The sequence below is a fragment of the Pyrgilauda ruficollis genome, unplaced genomic scaffold, assembly GCF_017590135.1.
Source record: "Pyrgilauda ruficollis isolate IOZ18807 unplaced genomic scaffold, ASM1759013v1 scaffold15, whole genome shotgun sequence".
NCBI lineage: Eukaryota > Metazoa > Chordata > Aves > Passeriformes > Passeridae > Pyrgilauda > Pyrgilauda ruficollis.
The window spans coordinates 6,713,203-6,729,539 of record NW_024513654.1 but is presented as its reverse complement, the minus strand read 5'-3'; the positions used below and the strand labels follow the sequence as shown (position 1 = coordinate 6,729,539).

The 16,337-nt window shown below is 41.0% G+C and overlaps 1 protein-coding gene across 2 annotated transcripts; it reads left to right on the top strand.

Moving 5' to 3' along the window:
• Positions 1–663: 663 nt before the first annotated feature.
• LOC121350304 (pancreatic lipase-related protein 2-like) lies at positions 664–16,311 on the top strand. Of its 2 annotated transcripts, XM_041461524.1 has the most exons (14): positions 664–739; positions 4,468–4,565; positions 7,020–7,068; positions 7,882–8,036; positions 9,064–9,189; positions 10,683–10,817; positions 11,812–11,920; positions 12,559–12,675; positions 12,753–12,875; positions 13,732–13,850; positions 14,548–14,677; positions 14,869–14,980; positions 15,504–15,671; positions 16,162–16,311. In XM_041461524.1, exons 2-14 carry the CDS (start codon positions 4,563–4,565, stop codon positions 16,223–16,225), a joined length of 1,410 nt encoding a protein of 469 aa, XP_041317458.1. In that variant the 5' UTR covers positions 664–739; positions 4,468–4,562; the 3' UTR covers positions 16,226–16,311. The 2 variants fall into 2 exon arrangements, with proteins under 2 accessions (XP_041317458.1, XP_041317459.1); XM_041461525.1 differs by lacking the exon at positions 7,020–7,068.
• The last annotated feature ends 26 nt before the right edge of the window (positions 16,312–16,337 follow it).

Below are 16,337 nucleotides of genomic sequence, written 5' to 3'. Positions count from 1 at the left end.
AATGTGTAATTCCCACATGGCCTAAGAGGGCATAGATTAGACAAAATGGTAGTGGGTAGACAGAGCTTGAGGAACTTCACTAGTAAAAGCCCAGATACTTATATTGTCCCTAAGTTGTAAGACTATTTTTCCTGTTCCTTTCTATTAAAAGAAGCTTGATTTAAAAAAAAAAAATTAAAATTTAAAGAGGTTTGATTGTATGAAAATGTACAAGGGCTTGCTTTGACAAGGCATGTTCACAGGCAGCTAACAAAAAGACAGCTGGTGGCTCCTGGGGGGGACACAGAGCAAGGAAATAAAGCTCCTGCTCTGAACTGCCCAGCAGTGGAGGGTCAGTCATTACCTGTAACAGGAGCTCACAATAACCAGGTAACTCAGGAGAGCATTCCATGCTGGCTGGGATCAATGTCACACACAACAACCCCTCTGAGGGGGCTCAAACAGCCTCATTTTGCTTTTCTTCAAACGAACAAAACTTCAGGAGGGGAAAATGTTGCTGAATTACACACAAAGAGAGACAAGAAAAGGCAACATCTGTTATAGCCAGCACTGAGGGGATCACTCTTACAGAGGCGCTCACTCACCCACACCAAGCCTATAATTAGACACCGTGTGGGCAGGTCTGCACCTACTGTCGTGGGACTGATTCCAAGTGAAAAAGGCCAGCAGCCACCAGGATCTGCCAGGGAGCTGGCTGAGCAGAGCCTGCAAAGCACTATCCCCTCCTGCATCCGCAGTGGTAAGTGCTGAAAAATTGCTGGGCTTTGGGGACGAGTGTCTGTACAAGCTGTAGGTCGGGACTCCAAGGATTCCTTGGGTTAAAAATAGCCAGGCTGAGCGGCGTGGTCTGAGTGAACATGCAAAAAGCAAACAGCAGCACTCAGAGAGGGACCTGGGCAGCAGCTGCCTGGCTTAAAACATTTCAATTCCAGGAAATCCCAGTAGGGGATGAGAATTTCTGGGCTGTGACAATGCAGTGCAGCTAGGAAAACAGGGTGGGTTCAGTGGGTCTAAGGTAATCTGAGACTCAATATATCCCTGTTTTTAAAGGAAGAACAAATTGACAGTATTTGCAGATGGTGGCTGGACTTCTTTCATTTTTAAGGGAAAATGCATTAAAACACAAGTAATAGCAGAAATTAAAAAGGAGGATAAAACAGGCTACATATTTAAGAATTATTAGGAGTACTGAAAATTTAAAGGGAGAATGGAAATGGGGAAGAATTCTAGAGCTATTTTGTGGCAGAATGTGAAAAATAAGACTTTTTTTGGAAGACTACTGTGCACAGGGGAACTTGAACTAGTCATTGACAAGGGTTATTCTGCACTTCAAAAATGGACAACAAAAAGACAACAGTGTTGGTCTTGGAGTTGACTAAGTTTAAAAGCAACCTAATCATGGAGATAAACAGTGGAGATCACCCAGGGAGGACAGACAAGTGGCCAGGTGGTGGCTGCAGGTCAGCTGAGGCTCCCTGGTTACTCAGAATTGGCACAGCCACTTCCCCAAACTGAATCACTTTTGTTGTTCGTTTGTTTTGGGGTTTTTATGATGCTTGTAGTCAGATTAAATTATCATAATTGTCTCTGTAAACGTGAATGTATGGATACCATGTAAGGTCAAGGTGAGAACCCTATTATTTAGGAAATCTGAGCAAATGCTGCACAGTAGGAAGCCAGACTTGCTATTAAATATGTTTTCTTCACTGTTATCCTACAATTTCCTATTCACCAGTTCTAAGCAACTGACCAAAACAACTTAAATCTTACTGCACCCTCCAACATACCTACCTACTCTTTTACTGGAGCTCTTCCCACATTAAATGCCTTAAGAAAATAATTTGCATCACTATTCTGAGTCATTCAGGTCAATGTCCTAGTCCACTGTTTCAGATTCAATTTAAGAGGTCAACTGGCACTCAGAAAAATCTCCTACCCAGACCAGACAATGTGTGTGACCCCTGCCTTGCCATGGTTATTACTTTGTAGGGGGTGCTTTGGAGGAAGAAAATTTGCAAAAGGTTCTGCACATCTTTGCTCTGCCACAAAATTGATTTCTCTAATATTAAATCTGTGGGCTCCAGAGCTGTTCAGTTAAGGCCAGTACCTTCCTGCAGAACTTCACTGTACCTAAAAGCTGGTGAGCAGGCAGGAAAGGAGACTGACCAATGCCAAGATGATTTTTACTTGTTATTGTTCATTTGTATTGAAGCAGTGTCAAAGAACTTCATCCAGAATCAGGACCCTGCATTGGGTTCATGGGGAGGAGCTGGAGATGAAATTAAGTCTTTAACAATTATGCCAATTACTCTGCTACCTGAGTTATCACAACTTATCATCAGCATTTTCTTCAGTACTCTGCACACCAGTTTTGAGTATTTCATAGTTGTTTAATAGTCTGCTCAAGTAGTGCTCCTGAGCCACTGACAGTGGGCTGTGCCTAGGAAAAATGGTACTCCTTCTGTGCTTGTACAGAGTGGGCTGAACAACAAAATTACATTAAATAAACAACTAAAAATCATATTTTACTTTCAGGTATTCGCATATGTAATAAAGGATAAATATGTACATGATATCCCCATTATGAGGCCTAAAGATACTACTGTAATTTTTTTTAAATTTTCTTTCTTTTACCATTTAAAGTAACGTTCAATACTTGGGTGTGCAAGCAGTTCTCTTAATGCCTCATACTAAAAGCCATGCAAGAATTTGCTGGGAGAACAAGAAATTTACCCTACAACTCCTATATCCAAAGCATATATGTTAAACTCTGGATGGGTTCTCCTTCTTTGTATTGATTCACAATTTAACTGCTGAAAAATAAAAAATACTTAAATAAAACAGTGGAAAGACAGAACTGCAAAGATATTCTCTGCTTAAGGACAGCGCCAGTGCAGGAAATATAGGAAGTGTGGTAGGAGTGGTAAGGCAAGGAAAAAAATGGAAAAAAAAATTATCACACATCAAAAGGACCTGAAAGAAGGTAGAGAACTTAAACTTTAGTATTGAAGGGGATAAAGCAGACCTGAAAATTGGAAAGTAGTATTCTCCCAATTTTATGTGTGGAAACAAAGAACAACAAGTTCCTTGTCACTTCAAAAGTCACTACTATCACATAAGCAAGACTTTAAAGGTCTTTTCAGTTACAGCTTCCTCAAATGTTCACCTCAGGTCTGCAAACACGATATGCAGTGTGACAGCATTTAATTCCCCAAACATCAAAAAACAATCCTACATCCAAAAGCTGTACTTTTTTTACTATACTTTAGGCTAGATATCAGCATTTTTTCAGTCTGAGCTCATGTCCAGTAATAGCAGCGTTGAAATTTGGCATTCGGTGTAATGCCAGAAACTGATTCCTCTAAAACCTTTGTCAGTGATGATGCAGCATGAGCAGTGAGTAAAAAAAACCCTGAAGTTAAAAAGCTAAAAAAAAACAAAATCCACCTTGATCGTGGTAAGCTCTGATATATGATATGATAATGATATGATATATGATATTATATGTAATATGAGATGATGGTTCACAAGCAAGAACTGTATTTGTAAATCCAGGAGCTGCCTTCTAGTTCTTCCGGCTAAAGCCTGAAATGCAATAATTACTCAATTTTTAATCTACTTAATCCATGCGTTTAATTTTAATCTACTTAACTGTTGTAGTATTGCATGTATACAATTTTACTCTCTTAATCAAAATATCAAGCGGCAGAGATCTTCCTAAAATCCAGGTATCATGTGGCTTAAAATGTTGATCTTATAAGACTGTCAGTTAGTTTGTCATGTCATGTAAGTGAATTCAATTACACAGCTTAATCTTTTAACAGTTTTTTACAGTTTTTCTTTCATGAGTGGAGAAACTCCCCTGTGGAGATTTTCATTATTCTGCTTTAGGCTGATACTGGACTGAAATTCCACAGGTCTGAAATTCCTCAGGTCATTCATCCTAGGTTTTTACTTAATACCATATTAATTTCCTTCAAATTATGTATCTGGACTTTTCTTACAAATCAAAAACTTGAAACAAAAAATACCAATAGTTTTTTTGATAGTTTCTTTTTTTTTTTTTTTTAAGAATCTCAGCTATGAGTTACCGAAGTCCAGTGACTTTTGAATTTCCAGCTCCAACAGCTATTCAACATCAGATCTAAAATGATTGTTTGAAAAGAGAATCACCATGAATTCTTTTTTTTCCCCCTGTTGTGAATTTCACCTGGTTTTGGTAAAGATAGACAAAAAACCATTATATCTTCTTAATTCTTTCATGCATGAAATATTTTCCCTAATTCCTATGCCCATAAATTAAACATGTTGACATTGTTATTTTCCCTATGAAATCTGTGTGACTTTTAGCCATTAATTCCCAGTTACCAATATTGCTCTTTTTTACTCCTTATTTTCTTCTAATTTTTTCCACTTTACCAAGTTACCCATATGTTTTTAATTTATTTTCTATTACTTTTTTTTCAGCATAAAGCTCTCTAGTTTTCACTAAAGAAAACAGCAGCCATTTTTATATCCTGGTACTGCCCACCAGAAAAAGAGATAACAAGGGTCATAAGAGAATGGTGAGTAAAATTCTTAGCAATTCAATACATAACAAATGTTGTTTAAAATGTTTAAAAAAATCTATTTACGGCAGTGAAATCATTGGGTTAAAATGCTGACAATGAGAACTCCTGAGATTTGGCCTTGCTTCTCGTTAAGGCTCTGTGTGCCTGCTTGTGTGCATGTCCTAAGGAAGGTGTGTGGGTACATGTGTGGGACTTAAAAATGCACTGCAGACAGTCATTATGCAGACTTTCTCATATCTCCCCAACCCTCCCGTGGCCCATGAGTCACTGATTGAGCAACGGTGTCCTGAAGGTGACTTGATGTCCTGTTGTGAGGAGCCACCACTGCTCCAGTGCAGCTTTTATACGAGAGGATGGCAGGCCAGGAATATTTGCAATTTTCTTTTTTCTAGGCTGAGCATCAATTTAAGCATATTTAGTGCGGGTTTTGCATGTTTTCTGTGCATTGGGATGTCACCTGAGCTCAGCACCGAGCAGCTCCTGCCAGCAGGACTGGGTAGGCTGAGCTCACGTTCACAAACAAGTCCTTCCAGTTCCTCTTGTTCAGCACTACGCCTCCGAAATGCCCAGTGAAGGAATTTTCAAATTGCATGCTGCCTGAACTCTTTTCACGTAGTTTTTTAACCTCTTTGCAATATTTTTGTCATTAACATAGGATGATACATAAAGGCTTCCCACTAAAAAATTATCTTCTATCCAAACTACAACCCTCTTAATTACAGAATGTATCAACATTCCACAACTGATAAAATTTCTGCTACTCCTTTTATTTCCCTGGCCACATCTTCATTTTTATTTTCTGCCTTCAAAGGAAGATCCTTTGAAGGAAATTACTGACCACTTTTATTTGGCAGTAATCTCCCACATATCCTTAAATCATTACTTGCCTTTCAGATTCTAGGTCTGAAAAGAAATTCTACTCTCCTTCTTGCTGTAGTGTTCCTGACAGGGACTGTACATCTCCTGGATGTGAGGGCTGTCCATTAATATTAAGAAACCCTGTGGAGCTCTCCCATTCATTTGATGAGCCACATCAGCTGTGATTTTCCTGCACTGTCATCAGGTTCTCATCAGGATGATGGGCACCTTGACAGACATTCCAGCTGAATGGAGCTGCTCCTTTTGGCTAACAGTTGGGACCTCTCTGTTCCTGCCCTTCACCAGCTGCTTAGAATAGCTCCTGATCCTTTTCTCTCCTATTTTACTTCCTCTCTGCTTTCCACTCACCTCAAGCAGATAGTTTTCCTCTCTGATAACTATGTCAATAAATTTGGTTTAGGATCAGAGCTGCATTTCTGAGGAAATTCCATGATTCCTCTCAGCTCTGCACTTTGCAGCTCCTGCTCGCTGCTGAGATATTCATCCTCGCTCCTCTGCCCTAACACACAAACAAAACAAGCTGTTACCAAACAGAGACTTCAGAGTTTATTAGAGAGTGCTCTGACCTATCCTGCTCGGCTTTGTTAGGAAACCATGTCATTACAGCCAAGTAATCCCACTTCCATCAAAAACAAGCACAAGGTGGATCACACCTTCCTCCTGTCTGACACGTGCCACACAAGCTTCAAGGACAAATTCTGTAAAATTCCCAATTGTTTCTTCTTTGTTTCTGAAAGCATTTTGTAGTGTCAGGGACCTTTGCAGTGTTGTGTTTCTGGCTTTCTCACATCTGTAAAAACATCCCTTGGAGAGTGCTATGCACATAGTGAGATTATAACTACTGAATTTACCACTTTTTCTTAATATTTCTAATGAGCTGTCCCAGTGGCCAGGGGACACTAAACTTTTGGTTTAAAAGTAAAGCAGCATGTTGGAAGTGAGGTGTGGGTGCCATAGGAAAAACCTAAAAGAGGAAATTCAGAGCAGTGAATGAGGCAAACGAGAGGGGAGGAGGTGAAATTAATGGAAGATCTGCCATGGAAAAGACCAGTAAGGAAAGTGTAGAGGAAAGGAATCTGACCAAGGCTTTTCTTGCAGTGAGGAGCCTAAGCTGCCAAGAGTGCAGACTTCAACAAGTTACGTGCACCACTGTGCTTATTGCACCACACCTCTCACCACTCCCACCACAGCTGGAAAAACAATCAGGATGCTGTGATCTGATTGTCTCCAGCAGGGCGTGCAGTATTGTCTGTGCAGGGAATGCAGTGAACAGCAAATCTGAGTGGTGGGGAAGGATCCCTTCCCTCATCCTGCTGGGAACACTGCCCCTCCAGCAGCCCAGGATGCTGCTGGCTGTGGGGCACATTGTTTTATGGTCACTTGGTGTCTGCCAGGACCCCCCAGGCCTCCTTCTGGCTGATGGGTCCCATCATGCACAGACAAATCATCATGTGTGAGGTTATTCCTCTTCAGGTGAAGGTCTTTGCATTTCTCTTTGTATTAAACTCTTTTAAAAAGGAAAAAACACTTGAAATAATCTGCTTAACTTGTGTATTCAATTTGCTTTAGGTGTTTGGAATGTGGATTGTTGCATTTTACCTCCTTGGCAGAGTAGCAGGTGAGAAAATGTATCTTTAAATACTGCCACTAGAAAGTGAATTCAGATGAAGTGGTACATAGCAGATTATGACTGTTATTTTCCTTTACATAGAAATTGTAGTATGATTGGTGGGTCGTTGTAGGGCAATGTCTGTTACAGTGCATGGAACTAATGCTAAAAGGCTCTGCTATGTTTAAAATTTATTTTTAAGAGCACAAGAGTGCAACTCTGTGCTGAAAATCCACAGAGAAATTCAGAGTTGAATGTCCTACTTCTATCAAGGCAATGCAAGATCTGTTTTTGTATTGCTGCTCTACACAAAGAACTGACCAGCAGCAGGGTGTTCAGCACACCAATGCTGCAACATAAAAGTTGAGTGTAAGTGAGCACGAGACCCGCTCGATCTAGAAAAAACTACTATACTGAAGGAAATATTCACATCATTCCTTGTACAAGATTGCCTTCATTCCCATGACAGAGACACAATGCTGTGGAGCAGAAGGTATGCAGGAACAACTCTAACAAGCATTTCTTACTAGGCTGTTTTTAAAAAGGAACTGATCTAATCCTTTACAAGCCTAGAAAGTAGTGTCAAAACACTGTGTGGGTCTTCACTTGGTTTATCCTCCTTTGCTTGGTTTATTTAGCTCTGCTTGTGTTCCAGCTTGAGGCAATGCACACAAAGGACATATAAATGACCTTTAAAAATTAATTTCAAAATCAATAATAAACTTAAATCCTTAGTTTCTTGCTCTTCATACTGCTTTGGTCTCAAATACATCATCAAGCAAGAGAGTCATTCATACAAACAAGTTGTTTCTTCTGCTCTAGGTAAAGAAGTTTGCTACCCCAGGCTTGGCTGTTTTACAGATGACCCACCCTGGTCTGGGGTACCAGGGAGGCTTCTGACAGGTTTGCCTGATTCTCCAGAAGAGATGAACATCAGCTTCTCTCTCTACACCAGAGAAACAGGAAATAACTCACAGGTGACATTTATTTTTAACATCAAAAGCTGACTGCATCTAAAAATGTTTGTTAACTTGTTACAAAGTCTGTGTCAGTCACCATAGGCAAACAAGTCAGAATCAGAAGTTAGTTTGAAGGTACACTAATGAATATATTTTGGGGTAAAACACAAAAAAAAAAAAAAAAGTTATGAATGTTATGAATTAACTGTAGGGCACAAGAAATTTCCTGAAATTTAGGATATAGGTATTTTCCTGAAATTTAGGATATAGGTTATGGCTGACTACCTTTTGCAGGTATTTAAGTCTCTGAGGAAGGTTGAAGTACATGGGATACACTCATCAGCAGGTTGCTCAGCACTTCTGTTGCTGATGAAATAAATCAAAATACAGCTTCCACTACTTCCCATTAAACCTCAGCATATCTATGATCTAGGACACAGCCCTGCCACACCCAAACTCCCTGAGCTCACATCACAGCCCCTGTATTTGTCTGAAAACAATACAGACAGATAACATTCTCAAGGAAAAATAGATAATTAAGTTGCCTGCAGCAGTGTGTGAAGATCAGCTTCACCGCTGCTGCATGCAGCCCTTGCATGAAGTTCTTCCAGCCCTTCTGGAGTGGCTGATGGGGAAAACAGGCTGCAGCCTGGAGGCAGAGCAGCACACTGAAGCCAAAGGTCAGGTCAGAAAAGGACAAGCTGGAGCAGGAATTGTGGAGCTGGTGGGCTGCTCCCTGGCGAAACTCATCACCTCAGGCCAAGAGACACCCTGTGACCATGTGGCACTTTTAGTTGCTTCATATCCTGCCAAAGGGGTTCTTCATGCAAGATGATGGGAGCAGAAAAACCACAAGGGCTCAATTTCTGTGGAAACCATAGTGGAACTGAGAAAGATGAGATTTTTGATCTCTGAGTTCCAAAACCACAGACTTTGTCCTGTCAAGGTAGAGTCCCTTTAGTCCTGAGGGTATGACCTAGCTGACTTTTAAAAATGCTTGAAAGTAAGAACAGATAAAACCTTTTTTTTTTTTTGAAACCTATAGGTGATCTCAGCGATAAACTCCTCGACCATCCAGAAGTCACATTTTTCCTCACACAGGAAAACCTCCTTCATCATCCATGGATTTGGCAGCACTGGAAAAACAGGCTGGGTGGTAGAAATGTGCTTGGTATGAGACAGTATCCTGTGTTCCCATCAGCCCTCTTGGTATCCTTTAGGCATCAATGCCCACCATGCATTTTACAGTTCATTAGGTAGTAGAAGATGCAAACCAATAATTAAATTTCACACACACCAGTGCTCCCACTCAGGAAGATGCAGCATATCAAGGTCCCTTGGTCCTCTCTGACACTGTTTTTCTCCAGAGTTTCCATTTGCAAGCCCTGCAGATCAGACCAAGGCAATAATTGAACAGAGCTGTCCCCAGCCTCTACACCCATGTGCAGACATGGGGTTAGACACCAATCCACAGCTGCTCCCAGCAGCAGAAACTGAGCCTTCCTTCAGTCCAAGGGCCCTCCTGACTGTAAAGCTCAAGTTTCAGTCTATAAATACAACCCTGGTTCACCACTATTTGTTCTTAGAGAAAAACAAAACCAACCCAAACAACAACAAAACCCAACCAAACGTAAGAACACGACACCAAAAAAAAATTTTTTTTTGCTTTTTGTTTGATTGCAGAGTCTGGTGGAAAAACCCTTTCAAATATGAAATGTGGAAGCTCCCACAAAGCCAGCAGAGTGTACCTTGGTTCTGGCAGACAAGCAAGATCTGCTCTACCTGCTGCTGCTTCTGTGCTGGCAGGGAAAAGGCCAAGCTGGAAAAGGACACCACTGGATACTAAGTCACAAATCAGCAGCACTACTTCTGTTCACAAATCTATGAACACTTTTAATCTGAAATACTTAATTTCCTTTTTCTCTTTTTTTTCAATTGAAAAGAAGCAGCAATTCTTTCTGGCTCTCTACACTACAAACTTATGGTCCCCACAGGACAGGAGTGAGTCCAGGATGCATTTTAGTTTCACTTCTGTTTTCCTTGCCATTCACCTTTAGCTGCTTCTCATGGATTAATTTTTGTTACCACTCCTTGTTCTATCTCAAACCTTAAGTGAGCCTTATTCACAGAAAAGTATAACTGCATACTAACATGATTCTTCCACTGGAAAAATCACTATCTCTGCAGAACTGTGCCCAGTACCAAAGTGACCAAAGCTTTCTTTGCTGAAGTAGAACCTTTCTTCTCTCCTCCACGTTTTTTTGAGTCTGACATGACTTTCACAGTTTTAATCCCAGCTGGTAAATAAGACAGTATACTTCCTATACAATTCAGTTAAACTACCAACACCCCTCAAAGAAAGTCACAATACTGTACATGGAACCTACAGTGCAGTGGTAGGGCATTTCAGAAGCATTTCAAATATAGAAATGGTGTCTAAAGTAAAATATTTTTATTACAGTTTTCATAATTGATATTTTTTGTTACATTCTGTCTTGTAAGAAGTGTTTCAGTGTGGTACAGTCTACAGTGAAGAGTCCCATTTAGTAAAGAATGAGAAACTTCTTTATGATGTTACATTTTAATCCTTAGTCCAGTTTAAGTTGAATCTCTGATTGTTATTTTGTTTCTTTAAATACTTTGCTTTGTGTGTTCCCACGCCAGCTGTTACTGGAAGTGGAAAACATCAACTGCATTGCTGTGGATTGGAAAGAGGGAGCAAAAGGCACCTACGTCAGTGCAGTGAACAACATCCGCGTGCTGGGGGCTGAGGTTGCTTATTTCATAACTGCTCTGCAGGTAAAGGACCCTGCTCCACCACCTGCAATTCCTCAGGGCTCCTGCTGGGCTCGTGACACTGCTGCTTTGGGCTGGAACCCCAGCCAGGACGGCCAGGCAGGGCTGTACAGCTGGGATCCAGCTAATTATACTAATTATCAGCCCTGTGAGGACTTCTCACAGCCTCGAAGGACGCAGATGAAGCTGAGTCTGAGGAGATGTGCCTATTAATTAGAGACAGTAGGTGGCAATATCTCCATATGATGTTACAGGCAAGCCAGCATTCCACGGAAAAGAGGCGAGTTCAGTGCTCACTAGAGTTTCTCAGCGTTATATACCCGTGCCAGAAGTGCATTAACATCTCAGCTCAGCACCACCAAAACGAGCAGTAGCTGCCTTACTTGATAATTCCACGTTTGCTGCCTACAGGCACCACAAACTGTGTAGCTGCCTCCTACTCCCAAAGGCAGGTGTTCACTTTTGCACACAGAGTGCAGAGCACTTGCAAGGTTTGTGCAGCAGCGCTTCCCACTGATTTCAGAAAGACTCAGGGGTACTTGGAGCAGCTGAAAATCAGAATTTTGCCTGGCACTGGACTTGACCCTGGCCAGGAGCTGTTCATCTTAAAGTGCAGCAAGAGAAAGAGCCCATGAGGCAAAGTGCCATAAGATCATTTGTATGGAAAATGGCATTAGGGATTGATCCAAATGGGAAAGATGGTCCACGTTTTGCACATTTTGTCACACAGGATAATGGAATACAGCAAGCATATGCCAACACTACAACAGTGAACCCTTCATCACTATGCATGCAAAATTCCAGATGGGATCATTTTTCTGTCAGTTCCTAGTGTAATTTAAACAGCAATTAACTCAAGGAACTCCCCCTCTGTTTGCTATGCAGAAAGTCGGCCTAGATGTTCCCAGAGGCCCATAATGTCAGACCTTCTCTTTGCTTGTTATTCAAAGCCTGTGTTCTTATCTCCTACCATCACCACCACCACTTTAATGATCAGAAAATGTTCGGGTACTCCCCTTACGAAATCCATTTAATTGGCCACAGCCTGGGAGCACACACTGCAGGAGAAGCAGGAAGAAGGATCCAAGGCATCCGACGGATAACAGGTAATGGGTAACCCTGCTCACCAAGGTGCAGGGCTAGCAGTGTGTGTTTAAAGGAAAAAAAACCTGCCACACACTGGTCTGTAGACTGGAGTTAAATTATTGGCAGTGCTGGAGATACCTGTCATGAGACCAGACAAAATTTATGCTTCTCAGAAATATAATTACAATATGTAATTATTACAACTTCTTTCTGTGTTTAGGTGAAGTACTCTTTAGAGGAAGGACAAGCATAGCTAACATGTTTGTAGCATTACCATCATTCACTAGGTTACATCAAGACAAAGACAAAGCAACAAGAACCTTTAGTTTTCCCTATTTACAGCTTTAGAGTCCAGTAATAAGTCCATGGGTAATAAATGCCTCCTACCTAGTAATATACGCCATTATATAATCTATGGGAAAAAATATTTTCCATAAAATTATTCCAAAAAAGCTTCTCTTGGAATACGTTTTCAGAAAGGTTCACAAAACCATACTATTTGCATATTTTTATAGTTTAGCTTGGAATTCACATCATTATTGGGCTTGCCTTTTGCAAAACTAAACATCTGATTTCATAAGTTGGCAAAAGATAAATTAACATATGCAACGCTTCTCTCTCTCCCTCAACCAATAAATGTGGGGGGGTTTTTTTTTAGGTTTAGACCCTGCTGGGCCCTATTTTGAAGGTACTCCCCCCGAGGTGAGACTGGATCCTACAGATGCAAACTTTGTTGATGTTATCCACAGCAACGCTGCTCACTTCCCTGCAGCAGGTAAGTGCTCCTGTGCCGGGGGCACCTGCAGGGATGGGCACGGCACCAACACTGACACCTTCCCATGCCTGTCTCAGGGTTTGGAATGTATAACACCACTGGGCACCTGGACTTTTACCCAAATGGAGGAACTGTGATGCCTGGATGCACTGATTTAATTCCAGAGATGAAACAAAGTGATTTTGAAGCCCTCATCGCAGGTAAACGTGCAATTCCAACACACTTAATATTTTATTTTTATGTTCAGTTCTGAAACACGAACGGTGAAAATTGCCCATTGTTTGGGGGAAAACAGGAAAACAAAATTGCTTTTTGCCTGTTTACTCCTAAGTTAAAAAGGAAGTAAGGAACAACAAAGGCTAGAACAGAACAGTGCTCCACAGAGAACTCTGCAGGGAAAGGAGGTGTCATACATGCCTAAGCTTTGCTCCTGTAATCTGAAATCGGATGCAAACCCCAAAAAGGCAGGAAGCAGGCGGTCTGCAGGTCCAACAACCCCAGCAGGAGACTTTCCAGGCTGAGAAAGGCCAAATCAGCAGCATGACAGCACCACCTCTGGTTTCTTGCGGGTGCTGTAAAGGGCATCCCACACCTCTAAGGCATGAATTAGGTAAAAGCAGTGAGTGTTCCCAGGGACTGTACATGCCTCACCTCTGAACCTGAGACTTCTCTATTTTCAGAGATTTTAGACAGTTTGGTGGATCCTCCATGCTCTATTAAGCCCTTAAAACTGTAACAAATGTTATCTTGCTATGACATCTCATATATATATGTATATATGGCTGTCTTCTTAAAAGGGAGTATTACAACATAGCAAACCAATGCATCTCACTTGAAATCTTAGGGCAATGGTACACCGTTCTCCAGACAAAACACAAAAAAAAACCAGCAATTTCTCCTGCAACTAGAAATTCAAACCAAAAAAGAAATTATTACAGGCCCATGCTGCTGTTCTGTGCCTGAGCTGTTTCCATGGTGAGACAAGGGCAACTCTTGTAGAGGATAATGGGAGGATTTTTTATCAAAGCTCATAAACTTTAAACTTTTTTCCAACAGATGCTACACTCTTTGGGGGGTGCCACCACTCACGCAGCCATGAGTATTATTTTGCAAGTATCCTCCACCCCACTGGATACCTTGCATATCCCTGTGACTCATATGAAGACTTTAAGAAAGTAAGTATTTCAGCCCAGGAAAGGGTGAGGTGTAAAGCAAATATTCCAGGTCTCTGGAGCAGCCAGCACTTGGGTGCTGGGGTCCTGTGGAGTGGCTGGGTAGGAGGAAGCACAGCACACAGCAGTTCCACTATTCCACTCTGGAAAAGGAATCCTGAAGAATAAATGGTGCCACCAAAAAATTGGGGACAAAAATGAAAGCTCGGGGAATTCTCACCCCGAACCTTTATGCAAAGGAAATGTAAGTTAGGTAAATGTATCCTACTAATTCCTACATTTAGAGCCTCCAGAATCCTTGACTGATCTCTAGTTTACATTGAGCACAGATTAGAGCACCTAAATATATTTATGAACGTTGCTCCTTTCATTTTCTCCCATTTGTGAATGCAGGTAGGTTCCCCTTGACTAGGAGGGTAAACCTGGCCTGTATTTTGCACTAGAATCTAACTGAAAAGTATTTGAGCTAACAAGTTCCAGGCTATTACCAATCACAGGCAACAAACCTGCTCATTCTGCACCCTCTTGGGTGCTGGAGCCATTATCTAAAACAAGTTTGTCAGGTTTTGGTGTTAAGTTATGAAAACACACAGAACTGCCACAGCTTTGCAAGATCAGAACAGCATCTGGAGCCTTAATTTCATAAGGGCTAGCATGAAGAATAATATTCCTCATTAACTGATGCTTTTGTTTTCCCTAGGGAATCTGTTTCCCATGTCCACAGGAGGGATGTCCAATGATGGGGCACTATGCTGACAGATTCCCAGAAAAACTGAAGAGGGTAGACCAAAAGTATTTTTTAAATACAGCAGCAGATGAGCCTTTTGCTAGTAAGTGGAGAAGGTTTGTTACAGTTGTTCACAAGTCTGAAAAGTGCCTCGATGTGATTTACAGCCCTGCACCTGTGCTGTTCTATAAATAACTGCTAATAATCTGACAGAAAATGTTACATTACTCGTGAAATGTAGCATTCAAGCTCACCAGTGATAGTCTGGACTTATTTTTGGTTTTATTTATGCAGGTTGGAGACAAAAAGTGTTTATCAAATTGTCTGGTGTAAAGAAAACGAGGGGAGACATCAACCTGGTTTACTACGACACACAGGGGAACTCAAAAGAATATGAAGTTGCCAGGTAAATTAAATTAATATTTTTCTACAGTATTCAATGCTGCTAGCACTGACCTACATACTTTCCACACATTTAAGCAGTGCTAACACTCATCCTGCATTGCAGACATTCTGCTTCACATCAGATAGGAAAGAAGTTATTACTAAAGTAAGAGCCATGAGGGCAGATGGATGGTTGTAAAAAGGAAGTGGAAGGCATCTCCATTGCCATGAGTTCTGTTTCTGAACTCCAGTGAGTGATCCCTGCAAACTCAGCACACAAGGGCTCTGGAGACAGCCCCAGTGTCATTCTTGTCACCTCCCCGTGGCCTCCTGCCTTGGGCACATTTAAAGTCTTCAGAACTGCTTTTCATCCTCTCCTCATTCAGAGCCCTGGTCCAGTGTCCTGTGCTGTTACAAAGAATACCAAAAATGTAAATTTCTATTGTAAAAAAAGGGAAAACATGAAAATATGTGGAGCATGTGATTTATTTCAGTGATCTCTGAACTGTTAAACTTAGTGACACTGTTTTTCCTTCTATTTGCAGTGGAGACCTCTCTCAAGATGATGTTTACACACAGTATCTTGATGTTGAAATTAACCCCAAAAATACTACCAAAATTGAATTTCTCTGGAATAAAGCCATATTCTCTCTGCTCTGGGCAAGACTGGGAGCAAAAACAGTCAATATAATACATGGATCAGATGGACATAGGTAAGTGTATCCCATTTAGAGGTCAGAAGACAAGAGGAAAAACCCTGAGAGAAAAGATGGAGAAATGGTCTTGGACACATGGTTTGTAATCAACAATGTGAATTTCAATAAGGAAAAGGACAAGGCATTGCACTTTGGACAGAAAAAAATCAGAAAAATCAGATGTTTGACTATGCACCAGGGAATAACTGTCTGAGAAAGAATACAACAATGAATATTTTGAAATATTTAGCTTTTCCACAGCAAAACAATTACAAACCAAGACAAAGCATATTAAACCTCAAATGTTACAGCTGGTCCCTAAATGAAGGAAATCCACCTTGTTACTGTTAATAGCAGATGTTAATAATCTTTGCAGCAGGCTATTAGGAAGCCTTCAGTGGGATTATGGGTTGCACTAACAGCCCTCAAGGTGACAGCTGGCACCCTTTCATTTTTCATTGGGCAAAAAGAGATAAATGTTGATTCAAGCTCTTTTTTTCTTTCCCAGGTCAACTTTTTGTGGCCATGGAACTGTGGCATATGGAGAGCCTCAGTTACTTACACCTTGCTAGAGGTCCCCAAGGTCTGTACACGGCAGCTGAGTAAACCCTTAGTCTTGTGCATGGAAATCTTGGCACAAAACATAATTAAAGCAAATCTAAAAAAAAAAAAAAAAGTTGTTTC

What these genes read in the sequence shown, in the direction of transcription:
- LOC121350304 (XM_041461524.1), top strand. An exon ending in ATTTCATAACTGCTCTGCAG is followed by an intron (nt 10,818 to 11,811) that starts GTAAAGGACCCT and finishes TTTAATGATCAG; the next exon opens with AAAATGTTCGGGTACTCCCC. An exon ending in TGCTCACTTCCCTGCAGCAG is followed by an intron (nt 12,676 to 12,752) that starts GTAAGTGCTCCT and finishes TGCCTGTCTCAG; the next exon opens with GGTTTGGAATGTATAACACC.